This window comes from Drosophila bipectinata, chromosome XL (genome assembly GCF_030179905.1).
Source record: "Drosophila bipectinata strain 14024-0381.07 chromosome XL, DbipHiC1v2, whole genome shotgun sequence".
Lineage (NCBI taxonomy): Eukaryota > Metazoa > Arthropoda > Insecta > Diptera > Drosophilidae > Drosophila > Drosophila bipectinata.
The window spans coordinates 7,658,465-7,680,224 of NC_091734.1; the positions used below are offsets into that span (position 1 = coordinate 7,658,465).

Genomic DNA, 21,760 nt, shown 5'->3' on the forward strand with positions numbered 1-21,760 from the left:
TCCCACCTGCGAAACCTGGTCACACTGCCGATGAAAGACGTAGGATATAATAAACAATAAAACAGATAAGCAGATAAGATGCGCAAGTTATCCAGCTTAGTGTGCGGTGCTGGCGCCGGTCTGGCGGCCTTCTACCTCAGCCGCATCCGCGACCCCCAGCAGGCGGCCCACAGCTCTTGGACGAACAGCGAGAAGCCGGTGGATGCCTGCGGCCTGTGGGACAGCAACTGGGATTGCCGGGACCCTCGCCTTATGGTGCGCCCCCTGAAGAACACCCTGCCAGAGGAGGAGAACCGCTTCAACTCCGACCTGGAGAAGGCCAAGCCCAAGAAGGCACGTCACATCATACTCGTGCGACACGGTGAATACCTCGACGTTGGTGAATCCGACGCCACACACCACCTGACCGAACGAGGCCGCAAGCAGGCAAAGTACACCGGTCAGCGGCTGTCCGAGCTGGGCATCCAGTGGGACAAGGTGATCGCATCAACGATGGTGCGCGCCCAGGAGACGGCCGACATAATACTCAATGAGATCAAATACGACAAGGAGAAGGTGGTGAACTGCGTGTACCTGCGAGAAGGTGCGCCCATTCCGCCACAGCCGCCGGTCGGTCACTGGAAGCCGGAAGCATCGGTAAGTATAGTACAGAGAGGGGCGCCGCCTTTGGGTATCCATTCTCATTCCCGGCTTCGTTTTCATGCAGCAGTTCTATCGTGACGGCGCCCGCATCGAGGCCGCATTCCGGCGCTACTTCCATCGTGCCTATCCCGACCAGGACAAGGAGTCCTACACCCTGATCGTGGGCCACGGCAATGTCATCCGCTACTTTGTGTGCCGAGCACTCCAGTTCCCGCCGGAGGGCTGGCTGCGCATCAGTATCAACCACGCTTCCATCACCTGGCTGACGATCAGTCCGTCGGGAAATGTGTCGATCAAGTACCTGGGTGACACTGGCTTCATGCCCGTCCCGCTGCTCACAAACCGCATCCCCCGGGATGCGAAGAACGTCGTCTAGTCGCTTTGGTTTCCAGCAATCTACAAGTGAACTGCCTGCGTCGACTGCGAAGCAATCCTAGTGTATTAAATGCCAAGCCTTAAAGCAACTATGTAAACCCTGGAAGGTGGAGTCCTCCAGGAGTGAAACCTAATCAGTACGGGTCGTAGTAACTATATTCTCCATTATGCTGTAATCCTTCGATCTAAACAGAAGCGAAACTTAATAAATTTTACACTTTTTGAATACTAAGATCTGTCCAGGGCATCTCTTGGAATGGGAATCTTTAAAACTTATCTTTATTTATCACTAAATTGTGCTTATCCACCCCTATCATTAGGGCCTAATCCTAGCTCAAGACTTGCTGGAGTCTCTGCAGGCACTTCCGAATGCCCACATCTTCGCCAGCTCCCCGTTTCAGCTCCACCTGCTTGGCCTGCTCATTCACAAACGGCAGGATGGGAGCCACCATATCAGCAGATACCTCCGCCAGCTTTATCAGCATCTGGAAGTAGAAGTAGGTGCAGTGGGCCAGGTGTTTCTCCGCTAGGCTTCGCAGGTGAGTGCAGCACTGGTCCTTAAGCGCCACCGAACGCTTGAATCCCTCGTGGGCAGCAAGCACTCGATAAAGCCCCAGGACCTGGCCCCGACTGTGCTCCAGCTCGTCGACAAACATTACGTGCTCCAGCAGGGGCATGTTCACGGCCTGGATAAACGTCATAAGCTGTACCTCCGCCTGCTCCCTGGGTGTTCCTTCGACCAGCTGCTGTAGGATTGTGATCACCAGTCCCGCTTGCGGACCAGCCTTGCGGCGCTGCACTACCAAGAACTGTGTCACCAGCAGCTGAAGCACATGCTGTGTAATTTCTCCTTCCTGATCCGCCTGCAGCAGCGTGGCGTAGGGCCGCGCCACCAGCTTGGCGCTTGGCGAGAAGCTGAAGTGCGGCGTCCAGTGCTGCACCAGCTGCTCCAAGGTCTTGCTCACATAGGCGTCAGTGCGGTACGGCAGCCGACCTATCCCTTGGAGCAGCACGGGAAAGATCTTGTGCACCATTTGGGGTAGACGGCCCTCGGGAGCATTTCCCGCCTGCAGCTGAGTGGTTAGCAGGAAGCGAACCATGGCCAGGTGGAAAAAGCAGGTGGGCTTGGACCTCACATACGCCAAGCTCGGACAGTTATAGATGACGATGGCCAGAAAGCTGTAGAAGCGAGTGCCCATCTCGGATCTCAGGCGGTCTGCTGGCAGCCACAGTTCAAAGTGGTTAACGTAGGCGTGCAGCTTGTGGCTCAGCTGCATCCGCACGTGGGCCGCTGCCTCTTCCTGCTGGGCACGACGCCCCAGGGCGCCGAAAAAAGCGCAGAGTGGTTCACGACCTCCTTCCAGGGCGGCAGGGTCTATGGAGAGCTGGCGAAACTCATCCAGCCGGACAACGTGAGGTGTTAGGGCCACAACGGCCTCGTGCTGGGCGTTGAGTAGCACCAGGGACTTGACCCACACCTGAAGGACCGCGGAGCTGGAGGGCTTGATGGCCTGGTGGTGTTCTTCTAGAATCTGAAGTATCAGCTGGGCGGAGGCGGCAAGATTCACCGGCTCGGGGCCCTGTAGAAAGCTAAGCATCAGCTTCTCCCGCTCGCGCTCCTTCTCCAGGCTCACAAACTTGGCCGCCAGCTTGGGCAGCCACGAACTGTGGCCACATACGTACTGAGTTCTGAGAAGTGGCAGCACATTGTGTTGGAGTCCTTCCCGGATGCCGCTCTCATTCACCATCACAGTCTTTGATTCGTCCAATCGAACGATCATGGAATCCAGGGCTTGCCACACCCGATCCTGCGAAGCCTGGCCGCGGTTTTCGAGGTAGTGCGTCAGCCAGGGTCCCAGGAGCAGCTGCTCTCCTCGATTAAAGTCGTCAGCCAGATCGAAAATGGCTTGGAGGGTGCCGGCGTAGATAGCACCCACTTCTACCTCATTTCGAATGGCAGCCAGTTGGGCCAGCAGCTTACCCAGATAGTCCTCGAAGGACAATCGATGCTGAGCGTGCAGGAGAAGCAGTGCCATGTGACCCTTGGCTACCAAAACCCTGCGAACAGGTGGCATCTTTTCCAGAGCCAGACAGAGAAGCATCTCCCGCAGTTTCGGGGCCAGATCGCCCAATTCCTCGCCCTGGGAGAGCAGCAGGCAGAGGAAGAGTTCGATGACATGGTGGATTCCAGACTCGTTGAGCGCCAGCAATTTCGCGGCACTGAATTTGCTGAAGATGCGGCCCAGGAGCTTTTGGCGCTGGTTACTCCTGCCCTGAAGTGGCAGCAGCCTGAGTGTCCTGCCCAGCATCCATGCGTACATCGTGAAGCTACTGAGATTCAGATCCTCTAGCTGGGACTTGGATAGGAGTTTGCTATAGCGTTCAACATAGGCAGCTCCAGTGGGGCAGGTGAGGGGCAGCTGATCCAGGTCATTGCCTGCGTTAAAGTTGCAGTTCAGAGAGCGATGGAGGTACTCCCACAGCTGGCACAGAACATCGGTGTCCGGCTGGCCCAAATGGAGCTGAAGAGGTGCAAGAAGCGATAGGTAGACCCTGCGGTTCTGCTCATCCGGCTGACTGGCCAGGAATTGCTTGAGAAGAGCCGCTGTTTGAAAGTTTGCCGGTGGGGATGGAAGAACGCATTCTGGCTGATGAATGCCTTCCGGGCTGTATTCCTCTAAGCGAGCTAGTCCCAGACGTAGCCAGGCGTAGAACTCCTGGAAGGCCAAATTAACACCGTTGGCATCGCCTGGAAATGGAAAACAGTAAGGGGTTTCCGTTTTAGAAGATTGCTCGGTATAATCACCTTGAAAGTGGTTCAGCTTATGCCTCTGCATGGCTTTGTGGAAAAGGGTCCAGAAATCTAGATCTTTCTCGGCCAGCCACAGCGGGATTAGACGTGTCAACAGCAACCACAGCTCCTTGGTGCAGCGGCACATGAACGGAGAAGAGTGAATCAGTTCTGGCCGATGCTTGCCTCGGTAATGGTTTACCGCACAAACAATAAGATCGTCCAGAGTTCGTTCCAGCTGCGCCAGACCTTGCTGCTCCTGCTCCTGGTGGGAGAATAGCAGAATAAGGTCCAGGAAACGCCACTCCAGAATGCCATGGTAGAGGTGATACGCCGGTGCCTGACAATCGTTTCCCTTGCTGTTCTCGGCAAAGTACAGAACCTTCCAGGCATCTGCGTCCAGCTGGTTGTCAAGCAAATGTCGCAGATCCTCAAGGTAGTGATGAGACTCAAAGATCAGCCGCTCTTCCCGCATCCATAGCAGCATATGGTAGAAGTGAGTGACATGCTGACGCGCCCGAAACCAGCCGGAGCCCATGGAACTCGGAGCTGTCTGCAACTGCTGTTGACCTGCCACGGCGGCAAACAGTTTTTGGATGTTCTTGCTGGGTTTCGGATGAAATACAGAGGAGTTTAGTAGCGGCGTTTCCCAAGGCAATTTAAATACATACCATGCCTCGGCCTGCAGATAGTCTCTAACGGAGGGGACCGTAAGTTGGCCCTGGGAAAAGTCAAAACAGAGGTTGTCCATTCGACAACGCGGTGGGTTCAACTGGCCATAGCCATTCCGCAGGAAGCTCTCGCTGGGGAACTGGCTCTTGATGGTATCCCTTCCGCTGCAGCAGAACTCTGGAAGGAGCTCCAGACCGTCATACTCGTTGGCGGAGTCGAAATCGCCCTCGTCCACATCCATTCTCCCCTGAAGGGTTTCCTGCTGCAGTTTTTGGGTAGCCTGGTCGAAGGCTGTGAGGATATCCTCGTCATCATCGGACTGGAATAGGTCGTAGTCCATGGTGAAGACAGGGATTCGAACTTGTTGATGGGAGTCTCTGGAGGATTAGCTGCGCGGCATTTTGCTGCCAGTGTTGAAAGACGGTGTTGGTAAACTCCATGATCGATACGTTGTAAAAGGTAGGCGGTGCTTTTAAAATGGGTATAAATAGCAGCTCGCACGCAATAATTATTGAGTATCGGAAAGACTAACATGTTTATAAATATTTTTGTATATTTCGAATTTAATTCTCTTTATTAAGTTCTTTAAATTTAATTGATCAAATACAAAAATATTAATACAAAAAAAAATTGGCGTGGCTTATATCTATCTTTTTGTGGCTTTTTTCGCTTTTAGAAAAAAAAGAGAAAAACTTGAGAAAAAACTATACAAATATTTTCGGAATTATTTAAATTCAATTTTTTTGATAGTGTGGTTATATCGAAGAAAACGGAGTGCTGTAAAACACTAAATTACCTGTGGACATTTGGACTTTTGTTTTGGACTTAAGTTCCGTCTTATCTTTACGTTATTACGTAGCAGCCTCTGGAGAGAACCACAAGTAGCTACCACAAGTAGTTACTAGGCAGCTCCAGCATGTCGTTCCGTCCTCTGGTCGAGGGCGACTGCGGCGGGATTAACCCGCTAGTGCAATTGGGTGGACAATTAACCCGCGACGTGGCCCGCAAGGATGAGGGAGTCGTGCAGCGTCACATTGAAGGAGGCGCCCGCCTCGAGAACCCACTCGTCAACGAGTTCCTCGGGCAAGTGGCTGCTCCACCACAGACATTTCGAGTAAACAATTTGCTGCAGGAGATGCGCGGCATAAACCTGAATGGTAATCCTGAAGAACAGATGCAGCATATGCAGAATATGCAGCAGGCTGAACAGTGGACCCAGGAAATAAACCAGACTATCCCAGCTCCTATTATCCCTAACCAAATGATGCGCATGCATCCTCGTATGCAGGATGCCTTGGAGTTCTTCGATGGGCCAAGTTCTTCAAACAGCCAAGCCTTACAGCGTTTTCCCGGGCCCCAGGCCTACCTTCCCTTGGCAAATGCCCTCTATCAGGAGCAGGTGGATCCCTTTTTTGATTCCGAAGTAGATGGTGTTGACACTCAAGCCGCCATTACGGCCCCTCCACCTGGTATGATTCCAAATATTCTATAAAATCTGTTAATCTTGATTTGTTAATCTTTGACAAACAGTTATGGATTCCCTTAACGAATGGCTAGACGAATTTCGGGCCACTACCGAAGAAAAGGAACAGACTGCCGCGAACTTCAACGATAGGTTCTGGAAGCGTCTGCAGGAGGACTGGCAGCAAATGTCAAATGATAACGATCATTCCTGGCTTTCGGAATTCAACGAGAATCTAGATCCCTACAAGGAGTACCAGTTCGCAGAAGATAATCCTATGTCTGATTTGGAAAACGCTTATGAGAAGGGCAAGGAATACCTTGCTAAACATGACATTCCCAGCGCTGTCCTCTGCTTTGAGGTGGCCGCCAAAAAGGAGCCAGAACGTGCTGAAATCTGGCAGATCCTGGGTACTTCCCAAGCTGAAAACGAAATGGATCCACAGGCCATTTCTGCTCTGAAGCGAGCCCTTGAGCTCCAGTCTGACAATCTCCAAGTGCTCATGGCCTTGGCCGTTTGCTACACCAACGAAAGCCTCCAGAATAATGCGGTTCGCATGCTGGCCACCTGGCTGTCGGTGCACCCAAAGTATAAGCATCTAATTTCTGATGATTCGGACATGGAGTTCGAGAGCGATTCGCTGGCCTCTTCCCTGGTCGGGCCCAACAAGTTGAAGGACCTTCAGGCGTTCTACTTGGAGGCAGTGCGTCAGCGTGCGCCAGAGGTAGATCCCGACTTGCAGGAGGCACTGGGTGTCCTCTTCAACTTATCTGGAGAGTACGACAAGGCAGTTGACTGCTTCAGCGCAGCTTTGCAGGTTGATCCTAAAAATGCCAAAATCTGGAACCGCATGGGTGCCAGCCTAGCCAACGGTTCTCGATCTGTGGAGGCAGTAGATGCATATCAGCAAGCTCTTGAGCTTCAGCCCGGCTTTATCCGGGTCCGTTACAACGTCGGCGTGTGCTGCATGAATCTGAAGGCGTACAAGGAGGCGGTGGAGCATCTGCTGACTGCTCTGACCATGCAGTCGCACACTAGGGCCGCCCAGGAGTTGCCAAATGCGGCGATGGCGGCCACCGCCACCGGCCAGAACCAGATGTCTGACTCGATTTGGAGTACTCTTAAGATGGTCGTTTCGCTAATGGGACGCAGCGATCTTCAGGAGTATATTGCTGATCGCAATCTAACTGCAATGAACGAAGCCTTTAAGGACTAAACAGGACGTATCGCATTCCCAGAAAAGGACTTGTCAATTTAATTTAATTTTGTTTTCTTGTTCTATGTTCCTAATCTATAAGCCATTAAATAAATGTTTAGGAAATACATAAGAAGTCCTGTCTTTTCTACGGCAAGCCTCCCAGACGCTTGTAGTCGATCTTCTCCAGCTGTACCAGTGGCTTGAGCTGCTCCGCAAACACACGCATCTCCTCGCCAACGTTTTCCTGTCCCGTGGGCGCCACCACAGACAGTTCGACAATGTAGCTCTGGGAGATTGGTTCGTTGGCCATTTCCTGTTGCTTGCCAGGAACGATTTTGATCAGTTTTGAGACGGTGATTTTCATGCGACCTTTGCGGAACATGTAGCCTGCCGAGAACGATTTAGACATCTTATATTTGTGCCTATATAGACGGCTTAGTTAACTCACCCTTGGCTATGTACTCGAACTCTAACCGGAATCCCATTTCGGTGAGAAACTCTAGGATACCATTGGTGCAGGCGCAGTCCATGCAGCTTCTCACAAGTGTTGGCCGCCTTTGATCCGCCTCCGGCTGTCCCAGGTACCGCATCTGAAAGGGCGCATCTCGACTGAGTGCTCTCCGCACCCGGAGGAGCAGCGGCTGGGTTGCATTCGGTTGTCGCAGGCTCATGCACACCTCCAGGTCGTTGAATGGTTCCGGTGAGGTGTCTACATTGTCGCAGAGTCCCTTCAGTCTATTTAGAATGGTATTCAAAGCTTCAAAAGGCAAAACTCAGGCTATGTCAGCCGAACCTGTGAATCAAATGCTCCACGGCGGAGTCCATGATGGAGCCCTGCAGTAAATACTCCAGATTAGGCAGCAGCCGGTTGTTCAATGCATGCGAGAGGGTCTCGCGAGCCGACGATATGGCAGCCATGGTCAATATTGTTTATTTCATAAATTAAACCGGGGTGAGAGCCGCCGTTTACTACTTCTTCTTTTGTTTATACTTTCGGCCAGTGTTAACAACGCGGTTGCGGTGTTTGGTATTTTTTGTTGGTATTTTTGTGTGTATAGAAAGCAGCCCTGGTCCCGACGCGCAAAGATCGTTTGATTTTGTTTTTGGGAAATTGGAAATTAAATTCAAAGCGGATTGCGCCCAACCTAACTGTTCATGGAAAAATGGCAGATCATCAGTACAAACTGTTCCGAGCGGTCGACCCAAGCACGGTAAAAGTGCCGTTTAAGGAGAAATTCGCGAATCTGACGCTATCTTCTAAAAAACAACAGGCACCCAAAACAGAGAAACAGAAGCCACCAGGATCGATGCCGGCCGCAAAAGAACATTTTGGAAGCTGCGAGCCCCGAGAGCAAGAGGATCTCGATGGCTCAGAGTACATGGATGCCCTGCAGCTGAGCGGGGACGATAACCAGGAGGTGGAGCATCTCTCCTCGAGGATCAGCAACTTGACAATGCAGCCAAAGGAGCAGGCGACGAAGCAGCCAGAAGTCTCCATCTGCATCTCCTCCACGACGGAGGAGGGCGAAGACACAGACGATAATGAATCCTGCATCACCATATCCAGTGACTCGAGCCAGGATGACCAGGAGCACGAGAAGGCTGCTCCCGACAGTATGGCTGTCAGCGATCGGCTTGCCGAGCTAGACGCCGACCAGGAGCCTATTCCGGCCCCCGTACTAACTACAAGTAAGGTCCAACGCATCGAGGCTTTCCTGCGTGATGTTTCCTTCGAAAGAAGGGAAATGGAGCGGAACGGGGTAAAGACACCTTCGCCCTTCCCCTCCACCAAAAGGGAAAAATCGCGGCTGGCCAGTGCCGACACTGAGTCCATGCCCACCGACGAGGACTGGTTGCCAGCTAAAACCAGGCCGATAGACAGCAGCAAGCGGCTGGCGGACAACGAGACCGAGGTGGACACCATTTGCTCCGCTGCGGACGAGAATCGGATGGATAGCAGCAAACGGCTGGCAGATGACGAAACGGAGGCGAATACTCTCGGCTCCGAGGATCTCAGAGACAGCAGCAAGCGACTGGCTGACAATGACACAGAGTTGAACACCATTTGCTCGGACAACTCTACGCTCCACGATGACGAGCCCATTCCAGACGAGTCTATTGAGATTCCGGAGACTGCCAGCGAGTCTGAGGCTTCGCCGCAAAAACCCAGTGCCTCCAATTCCAACAACACATCCAGTGCAGAGGAGGAGGGACAGCCGGTCTCCTTCCAAGTCAGCAGCATTAACATATCCGCTAAAATCAATATCAAAATCAGTATTCCGACGATGGAGTCTAGTTCAGCAGAAGAAGAGGAGGAAGAGAAGGAGGAGGACCTTCCCCCACCAAGAGCCACCAAATCCATCCAGAGTTCCGAGGAGATTATCGCGGAAAAGCAACTGCAGGAGAGGGAGAATCAGGACCATCACAAGTCAATGCTCTCTACCGGGGATGCCTCCGAGGATGAGCAATTCCTCACTCACGCCGAAAAACTTCTGAATCAGTTGTACGGAAAATCGTGGCAGACGCCTGATGTGATTCGCACTTTGAAGCGCTCCAGTGGCAGTGGCGGCAAGACGGCCCCGTTGAAGCCGAGAAACCTCAATCCGCCAGCAGCACCGGTCACCACAGCCAAAAAGAAGAGGCCCCCACCTCCCAAACCAGATGAAAGTGTCCTGGGCGACTTTAGCATTTGTAAGAATATGCGATCCTTTTGAAATCAGGAAGAAGTCTCTTATATATTTTATATTCTTTTCAGTTAAGAGGGCTCTTCGTGCCAATGAGACACCCCTGAACTCCACACGCTTGCCGCCTGTACGGGCTGTTCAAACGGAGCGGCGTCCTCAACGGAAGGCAGCGACTCGTCCACGCACCAATCATATCGACGAGGACCGTTGGCGTGCTCTGGTTGATTCCGAAAGTGGGACAGACGCCTCCGATGACGAGGACGCGGACGCAACAGTAAGCGGAAACAGCAGCGACAGTAGTGATGGCGAGGAAAAAGCTGGGGACGTCACCTATTTGGACTTGACCAAGGCCGAGGTGGAGGTGATCAGCAATCCCGACGAGGATGAGCAGTGTAAGGCCATTGAAACCGAGTCTTTAAAGGGTCATCACATTCTAACTTTCTACAAATATTATTTTAGCACCGAAGTTTCACCGCCGACTGGATGACATTCTACGCTCGTGCCGTGCAGGCTCAAAGTCTAAGATACCTGCAACACCGCCACCGCAACCGGCCACCACCAGGCGACAGTTGTTTACGCCAAATACGGGCTTTGAGGACGACAAAGAAGCTAGGGAAATCGTGGACAGAGCGGTGGATCTTGACATGCTGGAAGAACTGGAGAAAGAGCACTTGCCAGGCACGCCCGTCCACAAGCGTCTGCAGGAGGTCAAGAAGAAGCTGGGCATAGCCCAGGAAACGCCAAAGTCTACTCCCATTTTTAAGCTGCATACCCCGCAAACGGCTCCGCCTAAGCCCACTGCTCCGCCCAAGTCCACCGTCCGCAAGCCGAAGCAGCAGCCCAAGCCAGCGCCTCCAGTTACCGAGAGCAGAAAGTGCAGTTTCCTGAAGTCCCTCGAAGGGCAAGTGAGCCGCGAACGCGCGGACAACGAGGCCTATTTCTACAGGGAGAACTTTGCCAAGAACAAGGACCAGCTGGCCCTGCATCTGTACAAAATGTTCAATGCTCAGGTGTTCAACAACGAACTGGATGTGCCCATAACGTGGTCCAAGCTGTTGCGGAACACGGCCGGACGGTGCATGAATAAGAGAAAGTGGGTATCAGTTATTTTTAATCTGAATGGAATAAATAACCCATTTTTTTTAGGCTTAACCTACGCAGCAGCTCAATAGAGCTCAGTGTCAAGGTCCTGACCACAGCCGATCGCCTGCGCTGCACTCTTATCCACGAGCTGTGCCACGCCGCCGCCTGGGTGTTCAACGGCGAAGGTGGTCACGGACGCGTGTGGAAGATGTGGGCCCGTCGCGCCATGGACAAGTTTCCCGATCTGCCAGAAATCAAGGTGTGCCACAGCTACAACATCGAGTTCAAGTACACCTACAAGTGTATGAGCTGCAATACATCGTGAGTCCTCATGCCTTGCTGTCCCCTTTGATTGTATTCTGCTAACCCAAAAATGTTCCCTTTCAGCTCACATGCTCACTCCCGCTCCAGGAAGGTGGAGAACCTACGGTGCCGGCTTTGCCGTGGGCCAATCACATTATTTCTCAACAAAAAGGACAAGCAGGGGAATACAATATCCACGCCAGCCGGTGAGGCCAAGGGCTTTGCAAAATTCGTCAAGGACAATTTCAACAAATTCAAAAGGGACGAACTCACCGCAGCCGAGGTGATGCGCCTGCTCAGCGTAGAGTATGCCAAGCAAAAGGATACGAAAACCACAGGGGAGACAGCGGCGTCGATCGCCGGACGAGTGGAAGTGCTGACATTGGACGACTAGATATATGAAATCACATACATACATATGTTTATATATTTCTAAAATGTATTTTTTTTTTGTTTAAGAGAATAACAAGAAACGGGGTTTCTATTTATTTTGTAACCGTATTTTACCTAAAGTGATTCTACCTAGCGATACAATCAAAAAGCGTACAAAACCACTCTGTAATCACATAAGTTAGGCTACGATCTATAAAAGTTGTATGGTGATACTCTTGAAACTTTTTCTATCCAATGGGAGTTGGGGGTCAATGCGAATCTATGCTGGTAGATGTGGTACATATCTTTCCCAATTTCGCCCCTGCGATGTCCATATCTTCTGCAATTTTCATCCGATTCTTGATCGGCTTACACCAAACGATTTATTTTCCAATTCTCCGCCAATCTGCATTAAAATCTAAGAACAAATTTTTTGATCGATTTTTTTCAAAAATTTTCTGAAGGTATACCTTCAAAAATGCAGATTTTCGAATTTTGGCCCCTGCGATGTCCATATCTTCTGCAATTTTCATCCGATTCTTGATCGGCTTACACCAAACGATTTATTTTCCAATTCTCCACCAATCTGCATCAAAATCTGATACAAAATTTTGGATCGATTTTTTTCAAAATTTTTCTGAAGGTATACCTTAAAAAATGCAGATTTTCGAATTTTGTCCCCTGCGATGTCTATATCTTCTCCAATTTTCATCCGATTCTTGATCGGCTTTCACCAAACGATTTATTTTCCAATTCTCCACCAATCTGCATCAAAATCTTATACAAAATTTTTGGATCGATTTTTTTCAAAATTTTTCTGAAGGTATACCTTCAAAAATGCAGATTTTCGAATTTTGTCCCCTGCGATGTCTATATCTTCTCCAATTTTCATCCGATTCTTGATCGGCTTTCACCAAACGATTTATTTTCCAATTCTCCACCAATCTGCATTAAAATCTGACAACAAATTTTTTGATCGATTTTTTTCAAAATTTTTCTGAAGGTATACCTTCAAAAATGCAGATTTTCGAATTTTGTCCTCTGCGATGTCTACTTTATCTCCGATTTTCATCGGATTCCCTATGGAAATACAACAAGGTATTATTTTTTTGCAAATTTGGTAGTTTTTAGTATTTTTTATTTTGTGTGAAGACGCAAGCAGTTTTTTAAGCAGTGCTGTCTGGTTAGGGGATTCCCCTAGAATTAGTGGTTTTTCGATTCCCTAGGAATGGATATATTGCTAATTTTTTTTTTGAACTTCGTATTACCATCCTGAAAATAATAAGAACGTGCCCCAAAAGCCCATTCTACCAACAAGAAGCTGATGACTGTATTTGATAAATTAAAAAATGTATTTTGTGTTATTTAAATAATTTATGGAATTTTATTAATTTACAGTGAATATTGTTATTATATTTCAATTTTTAAGTGGGCCTATATGGCCCGACGAGAGCAATTGGCCACAAATACGATTCGGCCATCTGGCAACACTGGTCTGTGTCACACAGACGCAACACACACACAGCCAGCGTAAACATTTGTCGAAGAACCGAACACGTCAGCTAGCGGATTCGGTTTAGGATTGGATTGATTGAAAACGGCTTGTTTCAAGTGCTCCGCGATTCCGATCTGTAGCAGCAGCCCACCCGGCACCGTCCGCCTCGATCCGCCAAGTATTTCCTAGGGAAGAAACCAACGAATCGCTGCTCAAAATGGTAAGTACACGGCGACTCACACACACATGCAACGTCGGCGATTTGAGGCTTATCCCAAAAAACAAACTCACTCTTCCCACCTATCGCCCGTGCAAATAACAGGTACTCATCGCCGCGGCAGTCTGCACCAAGAATGGCAAAGGTGAGTAGCAATTTAGACATCATAACATGGGATGTAACTGAACCATGGCTCTTCCCCCCAGTGATACTGTCACGTCAGTTCGTCGAGATGACGAAGGCACGCATCGAGGGTCTGCTGGCCGCCTTTCCCAAGCTGATGACGGCTGGAAAGCAGCACACCTACGTGGAGACCGACTCTGTGCGCTATGTCTACCAACCGATGGAGAAACTCTACATGCTCCTCATCACCACGAAGGCCAGTAACATTCTGGAGGACTTGGAGACGCTGCGCCTATTCTCCAAAGTGGTGAGTCCCGCCGTCGGGAAACCTTTGAGGATTTAATAACCATTTTCCCTCTTAGATCCCCGAGTACAGCCACTCTCTGGACGAGAAAGAAATCGTGGACAACGCCTTTAACTTGATCTTTGCCTTTGATGAGATTGTGGCTCTTGGCTACAGGGAGAGCGTAAATCTGGCTCAGATCAAGACTTTTGTGGAGATGGACTCGCACGAGGAAAAGGTCTACCAGGCTGTGCGCCAGACCCAGGAACGCGAGGCTCGTCAGAAGATGCGCGAAAAGGCCAAGGAGCTGCAGCGTCAGCGCATGGAGGCGAGCAAGCGCGGAGGCCCCTCCATTGGCGGAATGGGAGGTCGCAGTGGTGGTTTCAGCGCCGACGGCTTTGGCAGCAGCGGTGTAAGCAGCAGCTCCGGCGTCTCTAGCTCCAACATCGGCATGGCCTCCATCGAAGTGGATACCAAATCCAAAGTGGCCGCGTAAGTATTTCATTTTTTGTGCATCTTCTCAAACCTTCATCGTTTTTCTTCTCCAGTAGTAAGCCCGCTTCACGCAATGCCCTCAAGCTGGGTGGCAAGTCCAAGGATGTGGACAGCTTTGTGGATCAGCTGAAGAGCGAGGGCGAGAAGATCGCCAATCTGGCTCCGGCAGCGTCGTCGGGAAGCTCGGGAGCTGCTTCAAGTGCCAGTGCTGCTGCCAAGGCAGCGATTTCGGCGGATATTCACAGAGAAAGGTGGGAGTTAAAGATGCTATATGGTTATGCTAATTAATGAAACAATTTCTCTCCCATTAGTGTCCACTTGAAGATCGAGGACAAGCTGGTGGTGCGTCTGGGACGCGACGGAGGTGTGCAGCAGTTTGAGAACTCTGGCTTGCTGACACTGCGCATTTCGGACGAGGCATACGGGCGTATTCTGCTTAAGCTATCCCCCAACCATACACAGGGCCTCCAGCTGCAGACGCATCCCAACGTGGACAAGGAACTCTTCAAGACACGCACCATGATCGGGCTGAAGAATCTGGCCAAGCCGTTCCCGCTCAACACGGACGTGGGTGTGCTCAAGTGGCGCTTTGTCTCGCAGGACGAGTCTGCCATTCCACTGACCAGTAAGTGCCCTTTGTTTCCTTATCTGCTCTGCACCTTCTCTTACGTATTGCTCTCTCGCTCTTTTTCCAGTCAACTGCTGGCCGTCCGACAATGGAGAAGGTGGCTGCGACGTCAACATTGAGTACGAATTGGAGGCACAGCAGCTGGAGCTGCAGGACGTGGCCATTGTCATACCCTTGCCGTAAGTATATTGAGACTTTTGCTTCATTCTGTTGATTGAAACCTCATCCAATCCCTTCCAGAATGAATGTGCAGCCGTCGGTGGCCGAGTACGATGGCACTTACAACTACGATTCGCGCAAGCATGTGCTCCAATGGCACATTCCCATTATCGATGCAGCCAACAAGTCCGGTTCCATGGAATTCAGCTGCAACGCCTCCATTCCGGGCGACTTCTTCCCCTTGCAAGTGTCATTCGTCTCGAAAACGCCGTACGCCGGCATCAGCGCCCAGGATGTGGTCCAGGTGGATAGCGAGGCGGCGGTCAAGTATTCGAGCGAGTCGATACTATTCGTGGAGAAGTACGAAATCGTGTAGGCCACCGCCGCCGGCCTCGCCCACCTAGTAGTACATAATTATCATATTATCTAGAAATTCAATAATTTCCCCCGAGGGCACTTCAATTTTCGATGCGGATGATATGTTTATACTGCTGCAGCATGTTAAAGATTATTTTTACGAAAGATATGCGTTCATTTGTGTCGAGGAAAAGCTTCTCAGCTCACAGCGAGGAATTCCAAACAAGAGAAATCTTCAAAAACCATGTAACTAAACTAATTTTGTGCACTCCAAGCGCTGCGTATAACGGTATACTTATATAATAAATGAAAGGCAATTAGTTCTAGTTGGCGATTGTAAATTGTTCTGTTTCCCTCTCGATTGGAGTATTTTTTATGTGAAATGCTATGAATAAACAATACACATACACATATAATTACGGAAATCAAAAAGAAATGGTGTTCTTATCTATATTATGATTCGTATTTCAATTATACGGAATGTTGGTGATGTAGATTGCTATAAAAAAATACATTTATTTTATTTAGTTCTTAAATTTAAATGTTTGAGAAGTGCTCTATAAATTAATGAAAGTTCAAAGTTTAAAATCTTGTTGGATAAAAGTTCATCCACAAAGAACCTTGTGCGCTATTTGGTATTTCCAAGCTTGGGTCGTCTGGTCACACTGGACCCCCATTGTTTTGGTTCTTGCTTTGTTTTTTTTTGCAAAATTTCTAGTGAATTTATAAACCTCGCCCATGGAGAGCCAACTGGAGAAGGTCCTGGAAGAGATGTAAGCCTGCCGAGTAGTTCAGTCAGTGCACACAAGCTAAAAGTCCTTTATTTGCAGCGCCGCGAGGCAGGATACTGTGGGAGCTCTACTTGCGAACCGTCAAGGACTGTGTTTGGGCGGTAAGTCTCCTTTCCAACCCATTACTCACCTGCCAGCTTCATAAAATGTATCCTGCAGCCAAGGGGGACATCAACCCGAGTGTCTCCGGCATCGGCATGGCCATATCCGAGCAGGTGGCCAAGCTGGAGCCCAACAGTACGGTCCCGGCCACCATCTGCCTCTACAGTGGCAACAAGTAGGTATCCGAAGCAAAGATGCGATCCATCCGCTAACCTCCATCTCTCTGCAGGCGCTGTGTCATCCAGAAGGACGGAGAAATTACGGGCGTGATCTTCAAGCAGCAGGCGGCTGCACAGGCAGGATCCGCAGCCAACTAACAGGAGCTGCGGCCACGCAGTGCAACTCTCAGGCCAAAAGAAAGCACGTCAGGTAGAGAAGCAACCAACATGGATACAGATATCTTCCACTATTCGATTCCCGCTCGCATTAGATGGCCAGCGCCTGTTACGTTTGCCCCCCTCGTTCCATAATCATTGTTTTTTTTTGTCTACGACCGCCTAGCATTAGCATATTGTAGCGCATTAGGCATTAAGCACCGATTGCCGTGGGCCACCAAGCCAGCTTACTGCGTGTACATCTCTACACATAGACTTTGTACTATTTAAGCCCCCCAAGAAAGTGATCAAACAGCATATATGTACTGTATGTATACACCACAATTATAGCGATAAAGCAAAGCACTCGTCGGTGAACTTGGGTATTTTTTTTTTCCAACAACTGGTAGCCGTAATTACTCAATAATAACGGTTCGTGCTGCATTTTCTTGCACTTTCCGGGTTTGCAATTGGGATTGGGATTTTGGATTGGGGCTGTAGCTGGGGCTGGGTCTGGGTCTGAGCTCGTCTTGTGGGCTGGGTGTGTGTATTGCGCACTCGGGCGGAGCTTCGAGGAAATGCTGCCTGTAGCTATCACTACCACAGCCGCCCACGTCATGTAAGAAGTGATACGAGCGTGGCATGCAGCATGCAAGCAGTCAGCAGCAGCAGGGGGCAAGCGGAGCAGCTGCAGCAGACAAATTGCCGCGCATACCGGAGCCCACGAGCCGACGAAGTAAGAGCCTTGTAACACAGTGAAGACCCAGTAAGATCGCTTCATTTTTTTCTATTTTATATTATTTTTTAGTTTAATTTGAGTATCTTTTGAATGAAGTTGGACTGTGTTTCGAAAGTAGTATGACTGCACACATAATTTTTGACACGAATGGCGCCCAAAAAATCGTCTCCTGCCTGCAAGGCACCTGGAGGAGCCTGCTCCAAACAGGAATGCGGTGATGCAACGACACAGTGTGTATAATAGAATGGATATACCCATCTGCTGGGTGAGCCCACCAGCGAGTGCGTGGCGGCGCTTTGTGTGTACCTGTTGCAAACAGCCTTGAACTTTCACCAGGGGCAATGCTGCCCACGTGGGTCGTCTAGGCCTCTGAGTCTGCCTCCACCTTCACCTCCACCAGCACGTCTCCCCATCTGCGATACTGTGGGTGTCGAAAAGCTGCGGCTGTGCAAGGTAAATAGCAGAGAGACAACAAAGTTGATAAAACACGAAATTGGCAGCCAAGGTGCGTTTGTTTAGCCGCCGCCGCCGCCGCCGCCGCCGCGAAGCCTTCAACTTGAATTAAGCGTTCACTCCATGAGCCCATCCATCCATCCATCCATCTATCTGCTACTTGGGTCAGCGGCTGATTCGCCGGGGAAGGGTTCCCTGTTCGGCCCAAAAAAAGAGAAAAACAGGTTATTCACTCTCGCTTTCAAAGAATTGGAACGTTTATGTTCGAAAAACCGGCTGCCTTTCCCCGGTACATGGAGTCCAGCGAAAGTGCCAAAGATGCCAGTGCTAAAGATGCCAAGATGATTCATGATGCACTGGCATAGAAATCCCAAACGGAGCTGTATTTTTTGAATAGCTGCAACCGCACCGACCAGATCTGTTGGACAGCTGGCGGGCCATTGCGACCACAAGTGTGACCCACAAAAATGTGTTAATAAGACTGGAATTGGCCAGAGTTATGTATCATATTGGTAGAGTTTCGAAGCTCCAAGATCCACCTTATCCTTTTAGTTATTCATGTTTTAATTGGATTTTAAGCTGTGGGGCGTTTTAAATTAAAATCTAGCCAGCTTTTAATCGGGGGACTATAATCATCACCCGGTTTCTTGATTAGTACGAGGGGGGGGCATTTACATATGTATACCCAGTGGAGCATGACAAACGTCTGAATCGAATTAAACGTTGCCCACATTAATCGTAATTGCGATTGGATCGATTCCACGCTCAATTGCAATTCGATTAGCGAACAATTGGCTGCACTTCGGGGGGGTTGCTGGTGGGTTCATCCAACCCACCCACCCCGGTTGCAATCCGTTACTCCCAAGACCAGTAACCATATGGAGGCGCCCATCACCATCATCATCATCATCTCTGGCACTCATAAGGCTCCGTTTTTGGGGTAATTATGTCATGGGGAGCCGAGTTCCCGAGTTCGGTCGTGCCAACTATCACGTCATCAGCTAGCCGCGTACTATATGCGTAGATATACACTTGTGGGATATTAGATATGGGCTGCAAAATGACGACATTTGCTCTTGGAATAATATATGAGGCTTTTTGTTTACACTGCTGTTTCCACGCGTGGAAAGAAATCCAAATACCAGCTCTTTCGCCAGGTCCTAATGTTTGCATTTCTATCGGAGACACTATCAGAGCATTATCTCCAGAATCGGGGCCATTAATCATGTTGAGTTGCCAAAGCAGAAATCCTTTCGAAGGATTCCTACCACAAATATTTGTGATATAGGCCTAGGCATAGGCATAGGCCTTCTATTTATAGATCCATCGCTTGGCGAATACTACTGCCAAATCGGCAACAAGTGGGTGACGCCGAATCGCATAAAAATAAACAAATATACGAGAGTGACGGCGACTTCTTTTGAGAAATGCTGACACCTGTGAATCACCACCAGCGCCAGCGCCAGTTTACGATTTGGGGGAACTCGAATTCGGATTTTTCGCCTTTTTTGGTTAATTTCAAAAGTTATTGGGATTATTACACAAGCTGGGGCTTGCGGCCATGTGGTCCGGCCATAACTTTTATGATTCATGGATGACATCTGTTCGTGTCAGCAGATATTTTTGGATCCTGGCTCCCGGCTTGTTGCACATCTGTTGGGGATATGTCTCTTTACAAAGTTAATTACCGTTACTCTGGGGAGGGGGGAATTTGCATCTGCTAATACTACAATAGCCAGCCCCCAGACCTCAGACCCGAGATCCGATATTATCTTTACTTTTTCCCCATTGTTGCATAATCCGCAGCCCTCTCAGTTCTCGGGGAGATCGAGCATCGCGGATCGTGTCTATTATACAGCTTTTATACGGGGGGTTCGGCCGTATACTAGACCGTTAAAACAATTGATGCGATTTCTCGCACAAATGTGCCAAACACGAGCGTTCAATTTATATTTAGTCGATCGGCCATCCGTCAAATAGTAGTCGGATCAGCCCCAAAAGCATTCCACGCATACACTATGTATCTCTGCCGGTGTGTGCTATAGTATATAGTATGGGATGGCCCGCCCGCCCCATCTTTGTTGCTCTTTTTTGTCACAGATCCAAGGCAAGAAATTAAATCGATTAAAAATCAATCAGTCTGTTGGCACAGCTCTGGGGGGGTAGCCGCCGAATGGGATTAGCAGAATGCGGTGAAACCCTGACATGCCACGCCCCTTGGCGTGGGGGCCTTTGGGCCGAGATTTCGTCATCGGCGAGTGGCAAGGCAGCAGCATCATTAACATGCAGACACCTCTTGAATCACTTTCTACTTTCACTGCTCACTGCGAGTCCACGCACACGCGGAACCAACCAGAGCCACCGAAGAGCGCCAAAGCCCACCAAAGTACCCACACAGCCGCACACCTATGCAGGTGAGGCCTGTTTCGCACTTGAACGCTAAAATGGCATAAAAAACAAAAAAAAGGAGAGGACAGGCCGCAAACAACAACAACAACAACAAATTGACGTCAGCGGGGAAAGATAACCTTTGCTTGGCAATCAGATGCTCTCTGTTAACTAACAGCTGTTACTATAGCCTATAGCCCGATCCCCCAGCATCCCGATGTAAGCGGGATCCAAAAATATATACAATTGCTGCGACGCAGATGTCGTTTGCTAATTACTTAGTTGGTCAAACACCCCAAGTACTTTGCTTTCGGTATACCCTTGAAGAGGGTAACCCTTGCCTTGGGGTGTACCTGTACCAAAATATACTTATCGCTGTAATATACCTGTGGGGATCCTGAAAAATACTAAATAAATAAACAGTGTGGCAGCACCTGCTCTCCCCACACTTTCTCTCACCGATCTTTCGCTCGCTCCCATCCTGGGGCTCTCTCACAGCTTCCGGGTGTCGTCCTTGCCACCTTTTTCGTTTTCCCGTTTCTCAAAGTCACGATTAAGATTTGTGTTTAATATTCTCCTTTTTTGACGTTAATTAAGCTTAAAAATGTAATAAATACCTGTAACTGTTAAGCTTTGATTGTTTTGTTTAATTAGTGGGATTCCAAATGCATGTACTAACTAATTAAATGGGATTTAAAGTGTATTTGAGCTTCGAATTCGCCGTCAAGTTAGCATTGCTGGCTTGTTGGTTCTCCAATTACTTCTTAGCCCTCAGCTGATCACACATACCCAGCCCCATGTGCGGTGATGCTTCCGCAAGCTGGCAAGACAGCTGCTGGCCGCTAATGCAGATGAAGTACAGTGGGCACTACCTAGGCCACTCTCGTAAAAAAATATATTACTTCCGGGTTACTGAAACCTATTTAGACTTGTTTCGCTTAAGGGGGGCTAGGGGGCTTGAACAGAATATTAAATAATCAAAATGTATCATTATAATTATTACAGTGAAAAAAAGTAAGTAATCATAAGTAATTTCATCTGAAAAGAATGTAGGAATCTCCTGAAAAAATATCAATCATCCGCCTAGTTGTCACTGTTTATTATTTTTAATGGAATTTATTATATTTCATATACAAACCACGCAGTTTTCGAGTTTTTTTCGAGTGTTGATAAATTCCAAGAGTTCTGGGAGGGTTTTTTCCCCAAAAACATTAATCATCCGCCCAGTGGGCACTTATCACCAAAGTCCGATTGCTCATACGCCCTGTGGTACATCCGATGCAGCGACCTCGCGCTGCAGGGCCAACCCCAGTCGGGTGAAACACATGCGGCATGATCTTGATCGCCGCCGCACTAAGGTAACACGGTCTGTAAGCAGTAAACAGTGAAAACCCAGCGTGTTTGGCCAAGGTAAATAAATTCATCTAAATTAAGAGCCGCCAGTGCCGAGGCAGCTTTAGGGTTTTGTTTTATCGAATACCGAAAAAACCAAAGAAACCAAAAAATTCCCACTCACTCCGAGATCTGGGGAGGCAGTTGCGGTCTATGACGTCGTCTCTGGGGGGGTCAACGTTCCGCCCGCGTCACGCTTCCATATTTCTCAGTTTCAGTCTCAGTATCAGTCTCTCGGGGCG

At 49.4% G+C, this 21,760-nt stretch overlaps 7 protein-coding genes across 10 annotated transcripts; 5 read left to right on the top strand and 2 right to left on the bottom strand.

Annotated features, from left to right (window-relative positions):
* Pgam5 (Phosphoglycerate mutase 5) lies at positions 1-1,249 on the top strand. 2 transcript variants are annotated; one of them, XM_017237658.3, is made up of 2 exons: positions 1-636; positions 707-1,249. In XM_017237658.3, exons 1-2 carry the CDS (start codon positions 79-81, stop codon positions 1,016-1,018), a joined length of 870 nt encoding a protein of 289 aa, XP_017093147.1. In that variant the 5' UTR covers positions 1-78; the 3' UTR covers positions 1,019-1,249. The 2 variants fall into 2 exon arrangements, with proteins under 2 accessions (XP_017093147.1, XP_070138816.1); XM_070282715.1 differs by having other exon boundaries at positions 710-1,249.
* On the bottom strand, positions 1,234-4,912 carry LOC108122837 (protein MMS22-like). Its single transcript, XM_017237656.3, has 3 exons — positions 4,480-4,912; positions 3,824-4,413; positions 1,234-3,766 (listed from the first exon to the last, which is right to left on the bottom strand). Exons 1-3 carry the CDS (start codon positions 4,818-4,820, stop codon positions 1,347-1,349), a joined length of 3,351 nt encoding a protein of 1,116 aa, XP_017093145.3. The 5' UTR covers positions 4,821-4,912; the 3' UTR covers positions 1,234-1,346.
* A 146-nt stretch (positions 4,913-5,058) lies between these two features.
* Pex5 (peroxin 5) lies at positions 5,059-7,273 on the top strand. The gene is made up of 2 exons (XM_017237689.3): positions 5,059-5,949; positions 6,011-7,273. Exons 1-2 carry the CDS (start codon positions 5,397-5,399, stop codon positions 7,156-7,158), a joined length of 1,701 nt encoding a protein of 566 aa, XP_017093178.2. The 5' UTR covers positions 5,059-5,396; the 3' UTR covers positions 7,159-7,273.
* MED18 (mediator complex subunit 18) lies at positions 7,169-8,148 on the bottom strand. Its single transcript, XM_017237690.3, has 3 exons — positions 7,934-8,148; positions 7,589-7,875; positions 7,169-7,527 (listed from the first exon to the last, which is right to left on the bottom strand). Exons 1-3 carry the CDS (start codon positions 8,056-8,058, stop codon positions 7,286-7,288), a joined length of 654 nt encoding a protein of 217 aa, XP_017093179.1. The 5' UTR covers positions 8,059-8,148; the 3' UTR covers positions 7,169-7,285.
* Positions 8,149-8,206: 58 nt separating this feature from the next.
* Positions 8,207-11,824, top strand: Gcna (Germ cell nuclear acidic peptidase). 2 transcript variants are annotated; one of them, XM_070276523.1, is made up of 6 exons: positions 8,212-8,351; positions 8,412-9,831; positions 9,896-10,216; positions 10,284-10,917; positions 10,971-11,228; positions 11,295-11,824. In XM_070276523.1, the coding sequence occupies exons 1-6, from the start codon at positions 8,304-8,306 to the stop codon at positions 11,602-11,604; spliced, it is 2,991 nt and encodes a 996-aa protein (XP_070132624.1). In that variant the 5' UTR covers positions 8,212-8,303; the 3' UTR covers positions 11,605-11,824. The 2 variants fall into 2 exon arrangements, with proteins under 2 accessions (XP_017093167.2, XP_070132624.1); XM_017237678.3 differs by having other exon boundaries at positions 8,207-9,831.
* A 1,261-nt stretch (positions 11,825-13,085) lies between these two features.
* On the top strand, positions 13,086-15,775 carry deltaCOP (coatomer subunit delta). 2 transcript variants are annotated; one of them, XM_017237698.3, is made up of 8 exons: positions 13,086-13,297; positions 13,400-13,439; positions 13,501-13,724; positions 13,780-14,192; positions 14,252-14,446; positions 14,507-14,820; positions 14,891-15,002; positions 15,064-15,775. In XM_017237698.3, the coding sequence occupies exons 1-8, from the start codon at positions 13,295-13,297 to the stop codon at positions 15,356-15,358; spliced, it is 1,596 nt and encodes a 531-aa protein (XP_017093187.1). In that variant the 5' UTR covers positions 13,086-13,294; the 3' UTR covers positions 15,359-15,775. The 2 variants fall into 2 exon arrangements, with proteins under 2 accessions (XP_017093187.1, XP_017093186.1); XM_017237697.3 differs by having other exon boundaries at positions 13,087-13,297; positions 14,249-14,446.
* A 189-nt stretch (positions 15,776-15,964) lies between these two features.
* Lamtor5 (Late endosomal/lysosomal adaptor, MAPK and MTOR activator 5) lies at positions 15,965-16,924 on the top strand. The gene is made up of 4 exons (XM_017237433.3): positions 15,965-16,112; positions 16,170-16,231; positions 16,290-16,407; positions 16,462-16,924. Exons 1-4 carry the CDS (start codon positions 16,078-16,080, stop codon positions 16,547-16,549), a joined length of 303 nt encoding a protein of 100 aa, XP_017092922.1. The 5' UTR covers positions 15,965-16,077; the 3' UTR covers positions 16,550-16,924.
* Positions 16,925-21,760: the final 4,836 nt, after the last annotated feature.

Excerpts from the sequence above, each read along its gene's own strand:
- Gcna (XM_017237678.3), top strand. The coding sequence starts at position 8,304 with ATGGCAGATCATCAGTACAAACTGTTCCGAGCGGTCGACCCAAGCACG. Across the intron at positions 9,832-9,895 it reads CCTGGGCGACTTTAGCATTT|TTAAGAGGGCTCTTCGTGCC; the intron begins GTAAGAATATGC and ends TATTCTTTTCAG. Across the intron at positions 10,217-10,283 it reads TCCCGACGAGGATGAGCAGT|CACCGAAGTTTCACCGCCGA; the intron begins GTAAGGCCATTG and ends ATATTATTTTAG.
- Pgam5 (XM_017237658.3), top strand. The coding sequence starts at position 79 with ATGCGCAAGTTATCCAGCTTAGTGTGCGGTGCTGGCGCCGGTCTGGCG. Across the intron at positions 637-706 it reads ACTGGAAGCCGGAAGCATCG|CAGTTCTATCGTGACGGCGC; the intron begins GTAAGTATAGTA and ends GTTTTCATGCAG.
- LOC108122837 (XM_017237656.3), bottom strand. The coding sequence starts at position 4,820 with ATGGACTACGACCTATTCCAGTCCGATGATGACGAGGATATCCTCACA. Across the intron at positions 4,414-4,479 it reads TATCTGCAGGCCGAGGCATG|CAAGAACATCCAAAAACTGT; the intron begins GTATGTATTTAA and ends TCCGAAACCCAG. Across the intron at positions 3,767-3,823 it reads TAAGCTGAACCACTTTCAAG|GCGATGCCAACGGTGTTAAT; the intron begins GTGATTATACCG and ends TTCCATTTCCAG.
- MED18 (XM_017237690.3), bottom strand. The coding sequence starts at position 8,058 with ATGGCTGCCATATCGTCGGCTCGCGAGACCCTCTCGCATGCATTGAAC. Across the intron at positions 7,876-7,933 it reads GTGGAGCATTTGATTCACAG|ACTGAAGGGACTCTGCGACA; the intron begins GTTCGGCTGACA and ends CATTCTAAATAG. Across the intron at positions 7,528-7,588 it reads GTTCGAGTACATAGCCAAGG|GCTACATGTTCCGCAAAGGT; the intron begins GTGAGTTAACTA and ends CGTTCTCGGCAG.
- Pex5 (XM_017237689.3), top strand. The coding sequence starts at position 5,397 with ATGTCGTTCCGTCCTCTGGTCGAGGGCGACTGCGGCGGGATTAACCCG. Across the intron at positions 5,950-6,010 it reads CATTACGGCCCCTCCACCTG|TTATGGATTCCCTTAACGAA; the intron begins GTATGATTCCAA and ends TTTGACAAACAG.
- Lamtor5 (XM_017237433.3), top strand. The coding sequence starts at position 16,078 with ATGGAGAGCCAACTGGAGAAGGTCCTGGAAGAGAT. Across the intron at positions 16,232-16,289 it reads TCAAGGACTGTGTTTGGGCG|CCAAGGGGGACATCAACCCG; the intron begins GTAAGTCTCCTT and ends TGTATCCTGCAG. Across the intron at positions 16,408-16,461 it reads TGCCTCTACAGTGGCAACAA|GCGCTGTGTCATCCAGAAGG; the intron begins GTAGGTATCCGA and ends ATCTCTCTGCAG.
- deltaCOP (XM_017237697.3), top strand. Across the intron at positions 13,440-13,500 it reads CTGCACCAAGAATGGCAAAG|TGATACTGTCACGTCAGTTC; the intron begins GTGAGTAGCAAT and ends TCTTCCCCCCAG. Across the intron at positions 14,193-14,248 it reads ACCAAATCCAAAGTGGCCGC|TAGTAAGCCCGCTTCACGCA; the intron begins GTAAGTATTTCA and ends TTTCTTCTCCAG.